The sequence below is a fragment of the Trichosurus vulpecula genome, chromosome 7 (genome assembly GCF_011100635.1).
Source record: "Trichosurus vulpecula isolate mTriVul1 chromosome 7, mTriVul1.pri, whole genome shotgun sequence".
Classification (NCBI taxonomy): domain Eukaryota; kingdom Metazoa; phylum Chordata; class Mammalia; order Diprotodontia; family Phalangeridae; genus Trichosurus; species Trichosurus vulpecula.
Window position 1 is genome coordinate 117,806,085 of NC_050579.1, and position 22,156 is coordinate 117,828,240.

General features: G+C 37.0%; 1 protein-coding gene across 1 annotated transcript; it reads right to left on the minus strand.

The window, feature by feature from the left end:
• Positions 1 to 429: 429 nt before the first annotated feature.
• LOC118858234 (cytochrome c oxidase subunit 6A1, mitochondrial-like) lies at positions 430 to 890 on the minus strand. The gene has a single exon (XM_036768718.1). It carries the CDS (start codon positions 882 to 884, stop codon positions 558 to 560), a length of 327 nt encoding a protein of 108 aa, XP_036624613.1. The 5' UTR covers positions 885 to 890; the 3' UTR covers positions 430 to 557.
• Positions 891 to 22,156: the final 21,266 nt, after the last annotated feature.

The window sequence follows — 22,156 nt, forward strand, 5'->3', positions numbered from 1 at the left end:
ATATTTCTCTTGAATCTTGTATTTAAAGATTGAATATTCTGCTCAGCTCTTGTCTTTTCATCAGGAATGATTGAAAGTTCCTTCCCCCAAAAGATTATGCTCAATTTTATTGGACAGTTGATTCTTGGTTGTAATCCTCAATACTTTGCCTTCCAAAATACCATGTTCCACACCCTCTGATCCTTTAATGTAGTAGCCACTAAGTCCTGTGTAAGCCTGCCTCTGGCTTCACATTATTTCGATCATTTCTTTCTGGCTGCTTGCAGTATTTTCTCCTTGATTGGATGATTCTGGAATTTGGCTAAGATATTCCTTGGAGTTTTCATTTTGGAATTTCATTCAGGATGTGATTGGTGGATTCTTTCTTTTTTTTTTTTTGCCAGTCTAGGGTAAGATTTATTTATTTAAGCTGTCCCAATCACAAGCATATTTGTCACTGTGTGGTGCAAGTGAACTTAAGGAAGATCCCCTATAATTTTCTGTTCCACATAGAAAGAAGGATGGTCCAACCGCTGCTGTGGTCCCCCAGTGCTTGATTAGTATGGTCCCAGTTTGCTTTAGTCATCCTCATACCCAGTTGGGAGAGGATTGACGTGATGGTTATGAAACAGAGTGTGGTTTCCATCTCCCCATGGGAAGGGCTTGGTCCGGATGCGGAGGTGGGGGTAGGGGACGAGTTCGGGCCACTCGTGATGCTCCCGCGACTTCAGGTAGGCGTTGAGCATGCTGACTGCCACCCCCGGGAGCGCCACAAAGAAGGTCAGCGTCCTCCACATGCGGCCCAAGCCCTCCTCGGTGTGGGCGCTGCTGGCGAACGACCGCCTAGCTGCGGCGTGGACCTGGCCCAGCTGCGCCAGCAGCCGACCGCTCGCCGTTACAGCCATCTTCCAACAAAAAAACTGGTGGATTCTTTCAATGACTGCTTTGTCCTCTGATTCATGGATATCAGGGCAGTTTTCCTTGACGATTTCTTGAAAGATGCTGTCCAGGCTCTTCTTTTTATCATGGCTTTCAGGTAGCCCAATAATTTAAATCATCTTTTCTGAATCTATTTTCTAAATCAGTTGGTTTTTTCTAATAAGATATTTTACATTTTATTCTATTTTTTCATTCTCTTGATTTTGTTTGACTGATTGATTCTTGATGTCTCATAGAGTCATTAAGCTTCCACTTGTCCAATTCTAATTTTTAGAATTACTTTCTTCAGTTAGCTTTTCTACCTCCTTTTCCATTTGTCCAATTCTACTTTTTAAGGAATTGCTTTCTTTAGTGGACTTTTTCCCCCATTTGGCCAATTGTACTTTTAAGGAATTATTTTATTCAGTCAATTTTTGTCCTTCCTTTTCCAAGCTGTTGTCTCTCTTGCTTACCTTACATTTCTTTTCCCAGTTTTTTTCCTACATCTCTTATTTGAGTTTTAAAATACTTTGTGAGGTCTTCCAAGAAGGTTTTTTTAGACTTAAGACCAATTCACATTCCCTTTTGAGGTTTTGCATGTAGGCATTCCAACCGTGTTGTCTTCTTCTGACCTTGTGTTTTGATCTTCCATGTCACCATAGTAGCTTTCTATTGTCAAGGTTATTTTTTGCTTCTTGCTTGTTTTTTGGCCTATTTTGTGGCTTTTAAAGTTAAGATCTGCTCCTGGGGCACATGGGGTACTGTACCAAGCTTCTTGTGCTGAGTGCCAGGGGCCTGGTCACTGGCTTTGTGCACTGGGGCCTCAGGTGCTTGCAGCTTGCTCACTAAGCTGGGGTGGCCCAGCTTACTAATGCCTGTCATTGCCTAGTTTCCAGGACTGGCAATTTGCCTTCCGTGCTAGGGCTGGAGGTCTCACTGACCTGCTAAGCCAGGACCAAGGGGCCTTCGTTGCTGATCTCTGCCATGGCTTACAGTCTTCCACTGGTTTGTCTGGACACAGTCTGCACTGAGTTGACCTCCATTTTTACCCAAGTGAGACAGACTTTTCCTGAAGTCCTTTTAAGTTATCTTAAGCTGGAAATTTGTTTTACTATGTCTTTCGGTAGGTTCTGTCACTCTATTTTTAGAGGCTTAATGTGTGTTGTTTCTGAGGGAAACTGGGGATAGGTCAGGCAACTTCCTGGCTTCTCTCCACCATCTTGGCTCTGCCCCCAACACTAACCTAATTAACACTACTTTTGGACATTGTTCTAAATGGAAAAGTAATAATGATTGAAATTCTCTTTTAGTGAGAGATTTAAAAAGTGGAAAAATAAGATATCTAAGTAAACATCAACTAAAATATACTTGGAAGAAGCCCCTTTAAGAAGCCCAAAGGGAATGTCTTCCTTGTTTACTATCTGCAATATGATAAACACTTTTCATAATCTGAGCATCACTAGACTCATTCAAAAATGAGTGAAAATTTTGCTACAGAAAATATAAACTCACAATTTAAACAATCAATTTTTAAAGTGGTATATAAGGGATTCACAAATGTATGCCTCCAAATTGACATTAGGATCATGGTCCAAATAATACACAATAAAACTATAGCTCTGCAGTGTTAATAAAGGTTCATAGATATCTGAGTGTTCAGTTAGCTGAATGCAAAATCCTTTCAGCACTAAAACTTACATACTTGAGTCATTTTATATAGAACATTTTTGGCTCTTTCTAAAATATTTTCTACTTTCCCTTACCTACTAACCCTCTTCTTTTTCAATCTGTCACCATCATAAATGTCAGTTATTCAATATTGATGTGATACAATGATGAGTTGTATGCAGTGTTTGTACCCTAAATTAAATGGCCCTAGACAGCTATGCTTTAAAATTTTCTGTATTTTTCCTTTGTAGCTATTCCATCTCCTATCTTGCTTTCAACTGTCATGTGTAATTTTCATCACTATATCTGTTTATGATGTCTAATCTGATATGATTTTGGCGACAGGTGACAAAGTTTGTCACAAGTCTCTGTTCAACGACATAATGTGAATATGTTCTGAATGACAAAATAAAGTCCTTTTCTATGAATATAATAAGTTGAGTTTAATGCATGAATGTTGTGATATATTTTAGCTTCCTTATTGTGTGGCTATTTGAGGTTTCTATATCAAGGACTTCAGGTATAGAAGAATGAGCTGCCTTCATCTCCTTTTTTTCTCCATATCTGGATATTTTGCCTAGGCATAATGATGAGGAGCTAGTTTCAATTATGAGTAACATGTTCATTTTGTGCATTATTGTCTCTTCGGTAAATTAATCTTTAGGAATGAGTGGGGGCACCAGAATATTCATCCTGCAAAATAGACCTTTTCTCTTCATAGCAGCAGCCCTGCTTTTTCCTCTGTTAAAAAAAGTAATTGACATTTAATTTCATCTTGGGAGAATGTGTAAGAATTCAAAAGAAGGAGGAGATGGTGGAGTTGAAGTTTTTATGCATGGTGCAGAGGAGTGGCAAGAGGCATTTAATAATTTACTAGGCAGACCTTATGGGAGCACAAGGAAATCATAGTCTTAACTTTCCTAACAGGATTCTACTAATTTGAGTATGTGTCCTAAGGAGACTGAAGGCCACTAGTGAAGAAGGTGGTTGGAGACATGAACTATCTGGAAGTGTTACTGTACCTAGATGACCTCATTTTTTTGGAAAGACCTTGGAAACCCATGATAAGTGAATAAGGCATGTATTAGATTGTCTTAAAGAAGTTGTTCTGAGGCTTTTAATTGAAAAGTGTCACTTTTGCAGAGTTTCTGCCAACTATGAATATGACATGGTTTCACAGCAGGGAGTAAGTACTGATCCAGAAAGAATAAAAGTACTCACCAGATGGCCATATTCAAAAAATCTTTGGTAACACAAGCTTTTTTTTAGTGTTTGGTGGCAATTAGATAAAATAATTGCTAACTTCTTGCTTTAGAAGGCAAGACTAGGAGCCCTGAATGGAAGTTGGAGAGAAGCATATGTTGAATAATTTAAGGAAAAATTTCCTAACAATTAGAATTCTGAAAAAGTGGGATAGCCTGTATAATGAGATAGTATCACCATCACTGGAGTAAGGGTTTGTCAGCCAGATTCCCCTTACTTACTGTTCTGCTTTCAGGTTTTACCTTTGGAATCTAGCCTAATCTTGCCAATTCCAATTGGAAGTCAGGTCATTGAGACAAAGAATATAAACAAGAAATAAGGACTTGGCTATCTGCCTCATGCTTTCACCAGTGTTGGTTTATGTAGAACCAAGCAAGTACTTCATGCTCAACAATGATACCAGACTTGGGAGTAGTCTTAAACCAAGAGAATGATGATTACAGAAATTATTACATTTGGCCCTGGAGAATTTACTGATGGTAAATTTTGATGTGCTGTACACTACCTGGAAGTGTTGATGATCCCTCAAAAGTTTTATGTATGGAGCTAAATTTGCCATATGGACCAACAGTAATATACTAATTTCATTCTAATCAATGCTAAATTAAATTTTGACCAATACATCACACACCATCATCCTAGGAAGATGTACACTGATGTAGATATTTGGTCTTTGAAGGGCTTGTGAGTCTAAAGTCATGGTGGTCCTCTTAGTAAAAGAGAATATGATATGTGACATTCAGAGCAATGGACCTTTGTTACATTAAAGTACAGCAGAGAATTAGGGACATTCTGCAAAGAGTGTACAACCTGCATTTGTCACTTAGATATCTTTGAATTGATATTCTCTGCCTCACTTGTCCTTAGATGATGAACAGTGTGAGCTACTGAAGGGTGAAGTATTACAAGAAATGACGAATAAGCAAGGAATTGACTTTCAGGACATGTTAGACCCAGGCTTATGTAAATACCCTGAGTATTACCAGGTACTTAAACAGAGAAGCATTATCAAAGTGTATCTAATATTAGGCTGACTATATTTGTTATCAAGAAAAGGAGCTGACGAAAGCAGTTTACTATGGTCAAAGTTAAAATCTAAGAGGAGGAAGAGAAATTCAAGATAAAATGAAAGGAAAGAAAAAGTTTGTCTATATGTTTCCATCTCTACTTTCACTCTAACCACTCAAGTGGTTGTGATGAGGTGCTTGCGCTTGGACCCTAAATTCTAGCAGTCTCTGCTTGGGTGCCTGTGCCAGAATCCCAATTCCAAAACACATAAGGTTCTCAAAACATATTCTCTCTCAGGCTGTCTCTCTGTAGCTAAAGGGCAGCCTGCTCCGACTTATCTCTGCTTCTTCCTTTGTAAGCAGCTATGCGCAGGGTTGCAGGTTCCCTAAGAACTCTTGCCCGCTGAAAAAGCATAATAAATCTTTGCCTCCTTGACTTAAAGAATGCTTGTGTCTGCAAATTCATTCCAGGTGGCCTCACCCTGGGAACTTAGGTTTAGGATCCCTGCATCCCTGTGTTTCTTCTCCCCCTCTACAGTTGGAGACTGTATCATAGTAATGTCTAGGGCACTTGAATAGGGAAGCCCGATCTGACTTTCATGACAAATTCCTCTTTCTTTCCTCTTTCTTCCTTTTGCTCTGCTTGTGTTTTTTAGTTGTAACTAATTCTAGTTCCAACATGATTGCTTCTGGAACTATTCTTTTAGGGCCAAGAATATTAAAATTGACTCCAACAGGGTTCTTATGATGATACTGAGTTCTCCCACTATGCTGTAAGAGGAATCTCTTTCCTCTGCCTTTGGCACATGCTCCCGCTAGCTATGTTCACCATATTTTGCAGGGACTAATAAAATTGTTATGTTTAACCACTTACTACTGGATTAGTTTTATCAAAGAGAAATTTACTTCAAAGAATTAGCAAGAACAAACATACAAACATTTCTCCCAACATTTAATTGACATAATCCCATCATATACAGTTTCTACATAGCATTAGTCCCAGCAAGTTTGATGGGCTGGAGCTCCTTTGAGGTGTCACTACTAAGTTGACTGCAACATCTAGACTGGTTTCCTGGACTCTGAGTTCCTCATGGTTCATACTCCCACATTAGTTCAATGACTCCATTTCTTTCACCTGTGACAAGAAAGAACAGATGAAAAGCCCCAAAACATAGATCCATTTCTCAGAAATATATGACTTCACAGAGGGAGTGGGGTAAGAAGGATGCCCTAGGTATCCTGGCCCTGTTGCATCATGGTCTCATAAACTATGATTTCAAGGTCTCAACTTAATCTTCAGATATAAATCTAGCAAAAAGCATACAGGTACCGAGTCAGGCCATTTTAAAGACATTGACAGTTCATCCAATGAAAACAGGTTGTTCCCAATCATATAGTAGTCTAATACAGAGTGTCCACACATACTTCAGTCCCTCTGATATCCTAGGATAAGCTTCCAAGTATCTTCCATGTGCCATTTTAGCAAATGGGAAGTTTCTGCATATGCACTAGACTGCCTCACTATATATTATCAGGAGTCATGAATTGAGTAAGGCTCCCTAATGGAAGGATAAGTATTGTGGGGGAATTTTCCTACCTCTGCTCCATGAAAGTCAGAAACTTTTTTTTTTTACTTTGGTAGATATTAAAACCATTCTCAATGCTTGTTTCCCTCAGGAGACTGAAAGCCGAGGCTACTAAAATCACTTCCTCAATGCCTGAACGTAAGACTATAAAAACCTCTAAGGATCTCTCTGGGTACTCTTTGATGCCCCATTAGTGGACCTCAATGGGATATTCAAGGAATGGAATTAACTTTGGTTGTCCTCAATGAATATCCTTGTTGGATATCCCTTCCATGTTATGGATGAGTAAATCTTCTTTTGTTAACTCTTGAATGACTTACAAGTGTTTCATCTTGTTCCAGTATCAAATATAAACCACCAGGGAACTGGCCCGAGTCAGGCCTATTCCAGAACAGGAGGGTTAATCCAGTTAGGTTCCAGTCAAACTTTAATGTTTAGTTACATTATTTATTAAGCATTCTTTCCAGGTCACCATATGACCAAGATTATAGGGATCCAAATGGCTGGCTTATCCCAAATGTCACTGTATAATTCTTTTTCATATTATTTCTGATGTTTTTAGTTTGGTCAAAGCTGGAATTAAGGAAGCATAATTTCATTCCTTAGTCCCTGCCTAAAAAATAAGTAAACAATAAAAACTTAAAAAATTACTGACCAGATAAAAGTCTGGGGCCGATTAACTGGCATGTTAGAAAAAAAAATTAAGGAGAGGAGTTTTCTATACTATCTGTAAGAATCTCAGTTTAATTCAAATCGGCATCTTAAAGGGGGTCCTCATAATGAACTGACTGAAAAGGAAAGATCTATAAGTGCCAAACCTTCTATTTTTCAATTATTTAGATGAAAATAGTATTGATTAATTACTTTCAAGTATCCATTTTGTAATCTTTCAGGTCTTGAAAATGTGTCATCACAGTGAGTACAACAGAGACCTGCAAAATATGGTTCTTTGGAAAGTATGACAAAAGTCTTTCAGAAGTAAATTTCTTTTATTGAAAGATTCAGTCAGTTGAAAATTGTTTTAAAAAGCTTTGACTTTCCAAAAACTGTTCTTTTAAAATCATGCTGAACTTTAGAATTATTTGTCCTTTAGGAAAGTGAGACAGTTTTAAAGAGAGTGAGCTAAATGTCTATTTTACAAAGTACCAAGAGGAAAATAACCACCCAAAATAACCAAGGCCGTCACAGTTGCCCATTGAAAAGGGAAATGAGTCGTCTAGGTCTGACACATCTTCATTGCCAGCATTTCTATGACACATTCAACCTCCACAGTCCAAAGACAGAAGTGATGCATTTTGTCTTTTCATCTAACTAAAAATATGTCTCTCCCATAGATAATGTGTTACTGATTACACAGCTTCTGTATTATGTAGGTTTGGGTTAAAATACTTAGTATTTTTAGGAAAGGACAAATTATAAAACAGCAACTAGTTTTTAAAGTTTTCTGATGTAATTAAATAACTTCTTTAATGGACATTTTTGGAGAGGGCTCTGATCTATAATGATATGGGACATTTAGGATTATAGGATCATATTATTAGAGTTAGAAGGGACCTTGAAGACCATGTAATCTAACACTCTCATTTTATAAATGACGTAATTGAGAACCAGAGAAGTCAAGTGACTTGATCAGGATCATACAACTATTTCAACAGTATTTTAATGTGAAAGAACACGTTTTTGCCTAGATTTTGACCTGGAATACTCTAATCACTTACATGTTAGGTGACTTTACCCAAAAGAAATGGGATAATTAGAAAAGATCAGAGCATCCCCATCACAAAGCTATTAGGCTATTGTCACTGATGTGATAGATTTTCCCCTAGCTATTTGTTGTGATGACCCCCTCACCCCTTTTATGGACTGAGGTTGTTATTCTCTCTATATCAGTTGTTGTGTTTGTCCTTCGTTCTCTAAGGGGACTGTGACATCAGGGAAATGAAGACTTGTAGTTGACTTCGATTTGAGTGAGGAAGGTCTGTGCAAGGTCACCAGCCTCACTTTCTCCTCCAGAGCCATCTGGGTCCAGTGGCCTGATATTTACCAGGAGATGGCCCAGCATACATTGGGAGACCCTGGCTCTTTCATGCTAAGGTCTTCTCAGGTTCTCACTTGAGTGAAGTAATGCCCATTCAGTGAATAGGCCTCTTTAAGAAGTTAATCAAGAGACTGATTAAGAGAAGTTAATCAAAAACTGAAAAAAAAAATCAAACTTGGAGGGGAAGATCCTCACGATTCCTGGCTAGAAGAGAAACAGTTACTATTTAGTATTTACATTCATTCTGTACTAGGAGGCAGGGATCTATCGTTCAATCTATGAACTCCAGAGTGAGTTGGGTTTAAGGCTTGGTTTTTGAGAAAGAAATCTAGCCAGTAAAACCAAAGTTAAGGAAGCAGCCTTTCATCTAAATGTACCTTCCTTTGGTCAGAGCACAGAGAAAGAGGAGAGGAAAGCAGAGGGAGAGGGGAAGGGATTGGAGAGAGAGAGGGGTTATTCACAGGTTGTGTTTGTTCTTTGTAACTGTTTATCTTTTGGTCAACAGCCCTAGGGGTCTTCCCCTCCCAGTTTGACTTCTTCCTTCCTTCCTTCCTTCCTTCCTTCCTTCCTTCCTTCCTTTCTTTCTTTCTTTCTTTCTTTCTTTCTTTCTTTCTTTCTTTCTTTCTTTCTTTCTTTCTTTCTTTCTTTCTTTCTTTCTTTCTTTCTTTCTTTCTTTCTTTCTTTCTTTCTTTTTCTTTCTTTCTTTCTTTTTTTTATTAAAGGGGCCATCCCTTGATTAACTTCTTAGAGATGCCTATTCACTCAATGGGCATTACCTCACTCCAGGTGAGAACCTGAAAAGACCTTAGCCTAAAAGGGCCAGGTTCTCCCAATGCATCCTGGGCCATCTCCAGTAGTCCTGGTGAATATCAGGCCACTGGACCCAGATAACTCTGGAGGAGAAAGTGAGGCTGGTGACCTTGAACAGCCCTCCCTCACTCAAATCAAAGTCAACTGCGAGTCATTTCATCATTTCCCTGATGTCATGGTCCTCTTTGAGAATGAAGAACAAACACAACCTGTGAGTAGCCTCTCCCTTTCCCTTTTCCTCTCTCTCTCCTTCTCCTATCAGTATGAAGCAATTAAAGAAGATTTAGTCACATTTGTGGCCACACAGCTACCATCTTGAGGTTGCCTACCCAGTTCTTATGCCATGAACACATGGCCTTGAATTGTTGGCACCACTACCTAAATTTTTACCATCACTATCTCTAATCTCTGGACCAGGCTCCAGTTTAGTGTGGGGGAAAGGACACATGCATTTTTCTTTCTTGTTTTCTCTGTTTCTTGGAAAAAGCACATACTCTTTCTGGATTTACTAAGGGTTTCACTGTAGGGAAACAGAAGAATTCTTAATAACAAATAAAAAATACATAATCTTGCAAAGGTTTTATCATTTCTACCATATATTCAAATATGCAGGAATTATTATTTCTTAATTCCTCCTATCTCATATTTAGCCCCTTTTCCCAGGTCTCATTCTTAGATGCTTTAGTGCACTGAAGGCTTGTAGTCATGTTCATCTTTTGGGTTGTTCTTTTCTAGAATACTCTCCTTCCTTTGCAAAAGAAAGTTATGTTCAAAAATCTCTTCCTCTATGTCTCTCTTCTACCATATCCACTTCAGTACCATCCATAGTTACATAGTAGGTATGCATATAAATCTTCCATAATAGGTAAAAATTGGATTCATCCATGCTCAGGTAGAGTACATTTTCATCTCAGAGGTACTTTTGGACTAGAGATCCCCATGTTAAAAAACCAAACCAAACCAAACAAAAAAAACACTTTGTGCAGGGAAGTAGGTTTTCTTTTTCAAACAGCACTGTGTTCAGAATGAACCATTTGATTCGGTGAGTTACAAAATAAGTAAGAGATGTGTATTAACACAATAAGCCTGGGAAAACAGCAAAGCTGACTGGACTGCATAGCTCGTAATTATGCTGCAAAAACCACTGAGGCAGATATGGGGCATTATTGTGCTAGTATATTTAAGGAAGATGAGTGGCAGCTTCTGTCAGAATTATTAATCTGGTTATAAATCTGTTGTGGGAAGATCTGGAATTTAGCAGAGAGAGATTGAGACCCAGATAAGCTTCTCAGGCTTGGAAAGTGATTGGCCATGTTGTCTGGATCTATTTTGAGTGTTTCATTTACATAGGCAATGGTATGTGTGTTTTCACATGGCAGTGTGTTTGTGTCTTCTCCTGGTCTGTTCATGAAATTTGTCTGTCCTTGGTACTTTTCCTGATGGAGGGAGGTATTTTTTGCATGTGATTCTGTGATATTCCAACTTTTCAGATATATTCCAGGCTATATTTCTGAAATAGGGATTATTCTCAGCTTTCACCCTATTACTGAGAGTATTTTTGAAAGCTTCAGATGTTACAGTATAATCTATTTTTGTAAGGGTTTGTGTGAGAAGTCTATGGCGAGAAAAAAGTCCAGACGTTGAAGTACCAGGAATTGTGAATTGCCTTTCTAAAATACATATCCTGCACATGTATCTTCATACTATTGTTTTTAAATTTTGAGACTACTCTTCCCATGGAAGTCATATATATTTTGTGGAAGAGTGTGCTCAAGATTTATGAGAGGAATGATTTATAACTGTTGCTCTTGCTACACCAGTTGAGTAAATGACTTTGCTAGGAGCTCATTGAATAGGCAGGCAACTGTGCTGTAATGAACTGGAAGTTAGGAAGAACTGGGTTTGAATCCTATCTCAGACACTTACTACCAACTGTGTAACGCTGGGCAAGCCATTTAATATTTCTGGTCCTCCATTTCCTAGGTATAAAATGAAATTGTTTCACTTGATGGTTTTTTGAAATTCCTTCCAGTTCTAGTTAGATGATCCTGAGTCTAGTGGCTGTTTTTTAATGGAGAACACTCCAGTGGGAGTTTAGGATCTATATTGTTAGGAAGCTGGATCTATAGGTTCATTCCTAGAAGTGGAGGTAACAGTCCCCCTCTAGAGATCTAATACACATGTATGAGAACAAATTGGGGGTATGCCCTAGAGGGTTTTTCGAGAAAGGGAAAAGAGAAGAAAGGGGAAGACAAGAAAGGAAGGGAAAGAAGGGGTAAGGAGGGGAAAAAGGTCTAAATTTCTTTCATGAAGATAATTCTTCTCATGAGTATTCTGGAATTCCCCTTTCTTCCTATTCAAACAGTTAGCCAACTATGCAAACTCAGAGGAAAATTAGTAGTGATCCCTGACGACCCAGTTGACAAGAAAAATGGTAAAAGCAAATATTTTGGCAGTTAACCTGTGGTTTTAGATTTAAATTTAGGAATGCTTTGCTGAAAATGTCAGAAATTCAGACTATTTGGCAGACTACTTATTTTGAATTTCCCCACTTATAAAGTAAGATCAGTACAGTAAATGAGCCAACTTTCTACAGTTATTGTGGGAGAGAACACTTTGCCATGCCATCTTAATGAAATTTGTGTCTGGACAGATCAGTAAGGGTGAATTTCATGTAGATATTTTGTTAATTATGCTTACCTGGTTGGTGTCTAAGCAGACCCTCCTTTTATACCAATTCCATGCTGTAATAAATAGTTTTGTGATGACATCACAGTATATTCCAATAGAAAACTAGGATATAAAGATTTATTCACAATTCATAAGTATTTATTAGTACCTATAATATTAAAATAATAAACACCTAGTATATGCCATACACTGTTCAAGGTGTTAAGTGGCACAATAAATAGTTAGGCCTGAAGTTAAGAAGATTTGAGTACAAATCCAGGCTCAGATATTTATTTTTGTGTGACCCTGGGCAAGTCACTTAACCTATCTGCATCGGTTTCCTCGTCTGTAAAATAAGGATAATAATAACACTCACTTCCTAAAGTTGCTGTGAAGACCCAATGACTTAATATTTATAATGTGCTTAGCACAGTGCCTGGCACATAATAGGTGGTTAATAAATACTTCTTTCCTTCCTTTCTGAGGATAAGAAAACAAAAAATTAAAAAGTTCTTGAAATCAAGGAGGTCACATTCTCATGGGTGAGACAGCATATGGGTAAATACGTATATGTAGAACATATTGAGAAACCTAAATCAACTTCCTTTGCTAATATTACCCAACCTAAAAATATCCTAATATTCTACCTAATAATTACTTTTGGCTCATGCCTCTCCATCCCCTATTTTTAGTCATCAAGTTCTATTCATTTTCTTCCTTTGAAATGTTTTACTGATTTCTTCCCGATGAGGTAATACACCTGTAATCCCTCATCTATTCATACCTAGTTAATTCAGGATTCCATGACTCTACTTTCATCCTACTTCAAACCACTTTAGTAACCCAACTAATTTTCTTTAAACACAGATGTTATTGACCCACTGTCTTTGCTGTAATTTTTCTATGAGTGTTCTTTTTTTTTTTAGTGGCATTCATCCGAACTAGGAATTTTCAGCCTTTTAAAGTGTCATAGAATCCTTTGCCAGCCTGGTAAAGTCCATGATCCCTTCTCAGAATTATATTTTAAAATGCATAAAATAATATAGGATTAAGTCAGACTAATTCAACAAGTAATTATTAAGTGTCTGATATACGCCAGAAAAGAGTGCTAAGTAGTGAAGAAACAATTAAAAAAAAAAGGCAAACTAGTCTTTGCCCTCAAGGAACTCACAATCTATTGGTGGGTGGCAGGGAGGAAAGACATGCAAATTGCTGTGTACAAACATATACAGTATAAATTAGAGATTATATCAGAGGCAAATTCTAGTGAATTATAGTATTAGCTAGTATTAATTAATCTTAGTATGACTGGAAAATACTTCTTGCCAGAAATCTGAGACCTGAGGGAAGTTAGAGTATCAAGGAGGTAGAGATGAGCTGGGAGAAAATTTCAGTTATTGGGGGACAGTCAATGAAAATAAATAGAAGTGGGAGATGGAGTGCCTTGTTCAAGGAACATAAAAGACACTAGTGCCACTGCATCATAGAACGCATGGAGGAGAATGAGGTTTATGAAGAGTGGCAAGACAGGAAAAGCACAGGTTATTAAGTTTTAAAAAGCCAAATAGGCTTTTACTCCTACTTTATTTTTATTACTTATTATTACTTTTATAAATACTAGCTATTAAGAAAGGCAAACTAAAGCTAATGACACTGAAATACAGTAATCTATTTTTTAAACAAACAAACAAATATAAGGATCTCTATGTGTCTTTCAAGGGCCTGCTTAAGCTGACTACACTTTGCCTTTTCAAGGTCTACTACTTTTCCCGTTCTTCCTCTAGTCTAGTTGTACCAGTATTTTCATTGTCACCCGAATATGCAATTCTGTTTCCTTTCTCTGTAAGTTTGCCATGTTATTACCTGATCCTTGAAGTCTCTAAATTTCTGGGTATATGGCATATTCCTTCTATTGGGGAGCCTGAGGCTGGTGGACCATTTGAGCTCTGAGTTCTGAGCTGCAGTTAACTAAAAGCTAATCAATTACCCACATTAAATATGGCACCACTATGGTGAGCTCAATAGACTGCCTAAGAAAAAGGCAAACCTACCTAAAGTTGGAAGTGGACCAAGTTAAAACTTTTGTGCTAATAAGCAGAGGGTTTTGGGCTGTACATGTTCATTGAACTTCCAATATAGGCAAGATAGGCAACCCCACTCTAAAAAAAAAAACAAAGCAAAGCCAAACAAACAAACAAACAAACTAAAAACCCTTAAATTTCATACATCTCATCTTCTGCCTTTTGAGATCCTTTCCCCTAGAGTTCAAACACCTACCTGCTGCAAGTAGATTGATGGACTTCAAAAGAAGGAGATATTTATTTTTGGACATGATCAATTTGAAAATTTGTTTTGATTGACTGCATTATTATTATGAGTGTTTTTTTTTTTGCCCTTCTTTAATAGGGAAGGGGAGTAGAAGTAGAAATAATAAATCCCTGTAAAATAAATAAATAAATAAAAAATATGCCTTCCACAAAACACTAAACCCTCTAGGCTTGTTTGGCAAAAAAAAGAAGGGTCCCCCCCATTCTGCAAGGCTCAGCTCAGTTTATATTTGGTTGTACTAGCTTGAATTGACTCATCCAGCCTAGATTTCTCTCTTTTATATGAACCCCTATAAAACTTATCTATTCTCTACAACTTTAGTGTTTTGTATAGTTTGCTGTATGTTCATGTCTAATGTCTCCAGCTAAACTGCATGCTACCTGAGGGCAGGAACCTTTCATGCTTCTTTATCCCCTATTATATATAGACTACAGAAGGTACTTTACCCTAAGCAGTAACCAAACATTCACAAACATTCTTGCCATTGGTCAGCCTCAGGGAACAAGACATCATTGACAGAATGAATTTAGCTGGTGGATCAGTATTCATGAGCTGCTCTGTAGTCCCTGCCTAGCAGGAGGGACAGCTATCTAGTGTACAATAATTCCCTGGATAAAGAGTATGGCTGATGTCACAGGCATGTACTGTGAATATGTAGCCAAGGCTACATTCTTATGTAGATTTGGGCCTGTCAGTGTGCAGTGAACCTGAAACCAGTACAAGATGAGTAAAAGTAGGTCCCTTTTTCCTGAATTCCTAGCCCGACCAATTTAATGGCTTAGAAAAATAAACTCTGAACTTTAATCACATTTTTGGTAAGGAAAAAAAAGGCAACCTCCTACTGTATTATTCTCATGCACACATATGACTTCAGAGAAAAACAAAACAATCCTTTTTTGGAGCAATTTAATAATATAATCTTTGTATATAAAAATATTTGATGTAGAATCTAACCAAACCCACTGTGTGCACATAATACTGTGCATTGTTTTGTCATTTAGATTCCCAGTTTTAATCACTGGTTCATTCAGTCTTTGATAATGGAAGTTTTTTCTCAAGGAAATAATGAAAGCACTGTTAATATGATCATAATATCACAGACTTAGAGCCAGAAGGAATTATAGAGATGATCTAGTCCAGTTGCATAATTTTACACATAAAGCAATTAAGAAACAGAGAGGTCAAGTGATTTCCTTAAGGTCACAACACATGACAAGTGTGGGAGGACACCAATAAAAGTTTTGATTTGTGTACCAAAAATTTGGTACAGTGGGCATGTAAGATTGTTTTTTGTTTTTGTTTTGTTTTGTTTTTTAAAGGGAGTAAAGGAAATAAAAGCAGCTCAGACCTTGTCAGATGTTTTGTACAGATGCATTTGAAAAGAAGGAGGTGTTCCCCCAGGTAATCACCATGGATATGTGACTGAGACCATACCTTCAGACATTTCCTTAATAATATATGTGATATTAGATGTGATGAAAATACTCTAATGTGGGGGATGGCTAGTTGTTTGTTTTATAAGTTCCTGTGTTCATGATTTTAAGGTCATTCTTACTTGTTAGAAATAATAAGCTGTGACTCACCTTCATTATTGCTGATGTTGAGTATTAGAGCCAATAATAAAACTAGCTAGAGCCCATGGATGGATGGGAGCCATTTCTCCACAAGTGTCCCTTCAGAAGGTGTTAGAATGCCTTAATGAATGGCTTATTTCTGCTTATTGAACTTTTATGAGTCAGTGAGTGCCCTGGTAATACCCATGGGCATTATTACTCATTCTTCCCTGATTCAAAGCACAAATACCCCATAGTTACTTCATCATTGACTATGTTCATCTACTTGGTTGACAGCTATGTCAACTTCTTTAACTCTCAGAATGCATATGCTCACTTGCGTTCTTACCTCCTAATTGGGACCAAATATTTGTGCCATTTTTGGCAATTTCCTTTAAACCTAACTTTTTAATAATTTACGGTGTATGTATGCTAAAATAAAAGCAATGTGAGAAATATGATATGGAATATATTTTACATAAGAGATAGTATGGCGTAGTGGATAGGGCATTGAGTTTGGAGTTAGGAATTCCTGGAGTTACGTGCCACTGGGCAAGTCATTTAATTCCCCTGTATTTAGTTTCCTCAGTTTCTTCATCTGTAGAAGGAGAGGGTTGCATGCTAGCTTCAGATGTCCCTTCCTCCTTTAAAATCTGTGATCCTATAAATCTACAGAAAAAAGAAGGAAGAAAGGAAGGAAGGAGAAAAGAAAGGAAGGAAGGAAGGAAAGAAAGAAAGAAAGAAAGAAAGAAAGAAAGAAAGAAAGAAAGAAAGAAGAAAGGAAGGAAGAGAAAGGAAGAGAGAAAAAAGAAGAAAGAAAGAAGGAAAGAAGGAAAGAAAGAGAAAAGGAAGGAAGGAAAGAAAGAGAGAAGGAAGGAAGGAAGGGAAGAAAGAAAGAAAGAAAGAAAGAAAGAAGACAACTCCAAAGGACTCACGATGGAGAATGCTATCTACATCCAGAGAAAGAACTATGAAGTATGAATGCAGATTGAGGCACACTTCATGGTTGCCTTTTTCTCCCCGCCCCCCTTTTTTCTCTCTTTTGTTTTTGTTTTTGGGTTGTGTTTTTTTTTTGGTTCTGTTTATTCTTTCTCATGATTCATTCCATTGATCATAATTCTTCTCCACAACTTGACTAGTGTGTAAATTAATTCAATGCGAAGTTATACGTGGAAGTTCTATGGGATTCCATGCCATCTTGGGGAGGGAAGGAGGGAAGAAAATCTGGAACTCAAAATTATGTAGAACTGTGTGTTGTAAACTAAAAATAAAAAAAATCAAAAAAGAAAGAAAGAAAGAAGGAGAAATAAAGAGAAAGAAGAAAGGAAGGAAGAGAAAGGAGGAGAGAAATAAAGAAGAAAAGAAGAAGGAAGGAAGAAAGGAAGGAAGGAAAGAAGCAAGGAAGGAAAGAATGAATCAACAAAACCTGAATAAACTTGTTGCACCATGTTCTTATCAAATAGGGTCAAGTGAACTTGTAATATTTTTGAAAGGCTAAAAAGATAGTACTATTAAACTAATTATTATATTTTTATTATCTTTTATAGAGTTTAGATAGAAAGTCTTAAGTTGCTAGCATTCTATTCTTTTGTATTTAAGGCATTTCAGGCAGTTGTACAGGGAGATAAAACATTTTGTGTTTTTTTAAAAAAGTGATTCAAGCTATTGTGAGGTAAGCTGATTATCATTAATATTTAGTTAATTAATAATTGAAAAACCTAGCAGTTTTTAGGTAAACATTTTTCTAATAATTAGCAAGGTTCTGAAGAATTCCTTCAAACCTACTGCCATAAAAATTATTCTGAGATTACTAATTCAATTCAGTTCAATGTAATACAATTTGATTTTATCCAAAAGATATTAGCTCTACTTATTATTAAATTCCTTCTGGGGGCCTCCATTTTAGGGACAGTCACAACATTGTCATTCTTCTTTCTACTCACAACTGTGCTTCTGACTCCATGGACTTCTGCAGCTCAAGTGTCTTCTCATCCTGCAACTTCCCTCTTTCATTCTGGCCCCTTTATCCCTGTGATGAATCCCTTCCAGGGAATTCCCTTGTCCATGTGGATATCTTCTCTCCCCTTTCTACTCTGATTTTCTACTTTTTAGGTTCCTTTTTGGGTTGTCTTCTTTCATTAGAACATAAGCTACTTGAGGGCAGGGGCTATCTTTCTTTTTGCTTGTTTTTGTATCACAGTGCATAATCCATAGTAAGTTTTTTGATAATTGCTTGTTGTCTGCCTGCTTGCTTCAATTAAACATAAAGCATTGTGAAAGGAGACAGGATTGTGAACATGATATTCTTTTGACCTTAGAAAGTTAGGAAACTTAGTCTTTTAGGGCACCTAAGATATGTACACAACTATAAGGGTGTGATAAAAACCTAAAGAATGCACAGACCAAGTGCTATGAGATATTTAAAGAGGTAGAGATTATTTCAGACTGAATTCTAAATGCTAACCGAAGAAAATGCATACCCCTAACTGCTATTTCATAAAGGAGCTAGAGTACTATTTCTTCTCCCTCTTCTAATGTGACCCTGTCAGCTTTAGAACTATGCATGTGTAGAGCAGGATTGATTATAGGAGAGACTAACCCATAAGAGAAAGAGGAATCAGGATCTTTATTGAATTCTCTAGCTCTTTGCTCTTGTACCCCAAAGGACCACTTAAAATTTAGTCTTAGTTCATGTCTAGATTTTCCAAAAAGATTGACCAGTGGGGTGTGAGTGGAAAAGAACTTAATATACACTGTATCTCAGATGTAAGAAAGCTATTATTTCCACCACACAAAAGAAACATTTAACACAATAGGCTCACAAGAGCACATTAATGAGGATTTAAATTAAAAGCAGTAAAAAAAATTAGCTATTGTTATCCTCTACTGGGATGTTCGTACTTAAAACATCAATATTTGAAGAATTTTATGGGACTATCGAATTTGCATTTCACTTTCACCTTGGCTCCCCCAAATATTTTTCATATCTCTGTCTTCTGGCCAGCTTGGCCAAAATTTTGACACTGTTAGTTCATCTACTAATGATCGCCTTCTCTATGAAGTGCTGGAGTCTGATGCTCTTTTGTACCTGGTGCGAATTCAAGAGTTCAGAAGTTCCCAACCTTTCCCAGTTGCAGTTAAGACTAGAAATGTCCATCTCAGGATTATTGTTCCATTACCCATTTTCAGTAAAGAAATGCAAAGCAAAAGAAGCAGTCACTGTTTTGAAAGATAGTCTCAGGCTAGGCTAAACCAACACAGATTCTTCAGCTTCCACGTTCTTGTAGTCACTATGTTGCTATTTTAGGAGACATGTGGTCACTCGCCTATTTCATATAAGAAAGCAGTGGGATTTCTGATGTGGTCAGCAAACAACAGAGAGATCCTTAAAAGTTGAGTTCACTTTCATTAAAGCTCCCTGAGAGGGCCGTACTACCTGGCTTAGTGAATAATCCTTTCTTGCAGAAACTTCTCTATCACCCCCATCCCAAGATGTCATGAGATAGAAAGGGAAAACTCAAGATTTTTGATACACTCCAAGTGACAAGTCTTTCATTGCTGAAGGACATTCTTACTTTAAGGGGGACAGGGTACGTGTTTTCACTCCATAAAGTGTGCTCTATACTAATACAAATAGTCTATACAAATAGACTAGACTTTGGGGTGCGAGGCTGCTATTTATCCTCCTTATATAAGTCTATTGGTTGGTGGCCATGTCACTCTCAGGCTTTCATTCTTGCTTGAATGTTTATCTGGGACAGATTTGAATACATAATCTAAAAGTATGCATACTGTATGTGAAATATCAACACTGAGCAACAAGATGATTGGTACTTTGATTCCTATATCCATGTGATTATTTATTTTATTGAATAAATATTTCATTTAAAATTTTCCGAGTGTGTGTATGTATTAATGTTAGTACATGGAGTATTATAAGTTAGATTATATTATACAACACATTTAACAGACAATATGACATATTGGTCAGAAGATCATCCTTGGAGTCCGTAAGGCCTGGATTAGTACCCTGGCTCTAATATATACTAACTGTTAGACCATAGACAAATAACTTCAACAGCAAATAACTATCCTGTTGATCTACATTGATGAAGGGAGTTTTTATACCACAAGTATAAAACCTCTTCCCTGCTTTTTTTTTTAAATAAATGCACTTAGTGAGTAGAGAACTTGAAATGGAAAATATGACCAGCCTTACAGTGACATAAATCGGCCCTTGGTTTATCTCATAATATTTCCTTTGATGCTTCCTTTTAACATGTAAAGTGCTAGTATTACTTCCCACCCCCTAGTACATAAATGTGTCCTAATAAAAAATTTAAAGCATTAGTACTCTAGTAGTAATGATGTTCCTTAGATTCAACATGTTTCATAATGGAGAGCTCTCAATGGACATTTACAGGTGTCATATGACTAACAAAATAGGTTTTCATTCTCCTCTGATTATCATGGAAGAATATCAAGTAGTTCAAGTTTAAAATGAAATTTTCAAATTTAATATCTGATTGAAAAAGCTTATTCTTAGTGTAAGCAACAATATATGCAAATAAGATTTAATTTACACTGTGTTGTGCTTCTTCAGTTTCATGACAGCTCTAAGTTTTACCATGAATTTCAATATCTGAGGTTGGATTCTGTGTGCATATCCAAAAACCACAAATTCCAGGACATGGTGTTGTCAAGGCAATAACCTAGATTCCCTATTGAGCTCTGTCCTGTAGAGTGAGGAATAGCTATGGATTTCTTTCTTTTGGGGGGAGGGAGGGGTAGACTCACTGCAATGATCCTCATATGTCTAAAGTACAAAAGATAAAAATCATTTTGTCCTTTATTAGATGAAACAATGATTCCATTAAATAATAAAATTACAATTTGATATAGTTACTCCAGGTGGATTTCTTCTGATTTCTTTTTCTGAACATTACTGGAGTAAAAAAGCTGAAAAAAATTATCCTCAGCATGGATCTTCAGCATCATGCAGTGACTCTGATTAAGCCATTGCCAATGATACCATAGTGATTTTTTTTTTAATTCTTTGAATCAGGAAATTTTCTTTGTGTTTTAGCTAAACAAGGTAATAGTCAAGGTGAAATGCAGACAGAGAAGTTGAACATTTTCTTGGGAACTGGCTTTTATGAGCTTTTAAGCAAATACAAATGTTTTGAAGGTGCCCCTCTTAAACATTTGTCAAAAGAAATGCTGCTTCACTCTGTTTAGATAAGTTAAAAAAGCAACAATAGACTAGAGTAAAAAAGCTAAAATATAGATTGCATGTCCATCCTGAATACCTAATTGAGAACTCCTCCCTCCGCCTACACCCAACACTACTGAGGTAATTTTTTTCCATTGAATCACCTTTCAAATTAAATTATTTTAACTTGTCTGGTAGTATTATTAATACTTTTGTGTTGCTACTATCTGAAAACTATTAATTTTCCTTCAGTAACCAGATAATTATAACTCTTTGGATCTCATCTTTTGAAACTTTAAGAAGGCCATCATATTTTGATTGCACAACTGAAACTAAGGTTTAAAAAGGTTATGTGTGATTTTGCCAGGGCCATGCAGCTCATATGTCTCAAAGTTAGGTTTAAGTTATTTTTTTCAGTGAATAAAAATATGTTTTCTTTTCCTTCTCCCTTTCTGTTAGGGGTGGGGGACTGAGGGAGAAGAAAACAGACCTGTAACAAATGTGCATAGTCAAGCAATACAAATTCCCACATTGGTCATGTCCAAAAAATTCTGTGTCATTCTGCATCCCAAATCCCTCACCTTGTAAGTGCGGTTTTAAAGTAGCTGTTTCTGACTCAAAATCCAGCAGTCTATCTACTATGTCAGTGCAATGAGGACATGAAAACTCTGAATTTAGCTGATCAAGTAAGTGTATGAAAGTCACATTCACAATGAAAGTTCTGACTCTTAGCTGTCAGTCAGCTGGTTCTCAATACTGTTTTCTGGAAGCAGAGGAAAAGATTATCCATGGGAAAAGAGGAAGGCAAGGTGAGAGTAAAATCACAACAACCACAACAGCACTCCACAAGAGTTAGTGTGAGTCAAAAATTTTACAGGAAATGGCAAGAGAAATGCCTATCAGGAAGAAATGTGTTTGGTAAAGGGAGGGACAAAAATTAATATGGGGGAAAAATACATTTTTAACTTCGGAAAAGTTAAAGAACAATGTATGTCCCCCAATACCTTATCTTTTGGGGAGAGGAAAGGAGGAAAAGATATTACTGCTTTTGCACATTATCCTTTATTGCACAAATTCTACAATGATCCAGCTCACATTGTTTATACTCTCTTTCCAGCTGAATG

What these genes read in the sequence shown, in the direction of transcription:
- LOC118858234 (XM_036768718.1), bottom strand. Translation starts at nt 884, where the DNA reads ATGGCTGTAACGGCGAGCGGTCGGCTGCTGGCGCAGCTGGGCCAGGTC.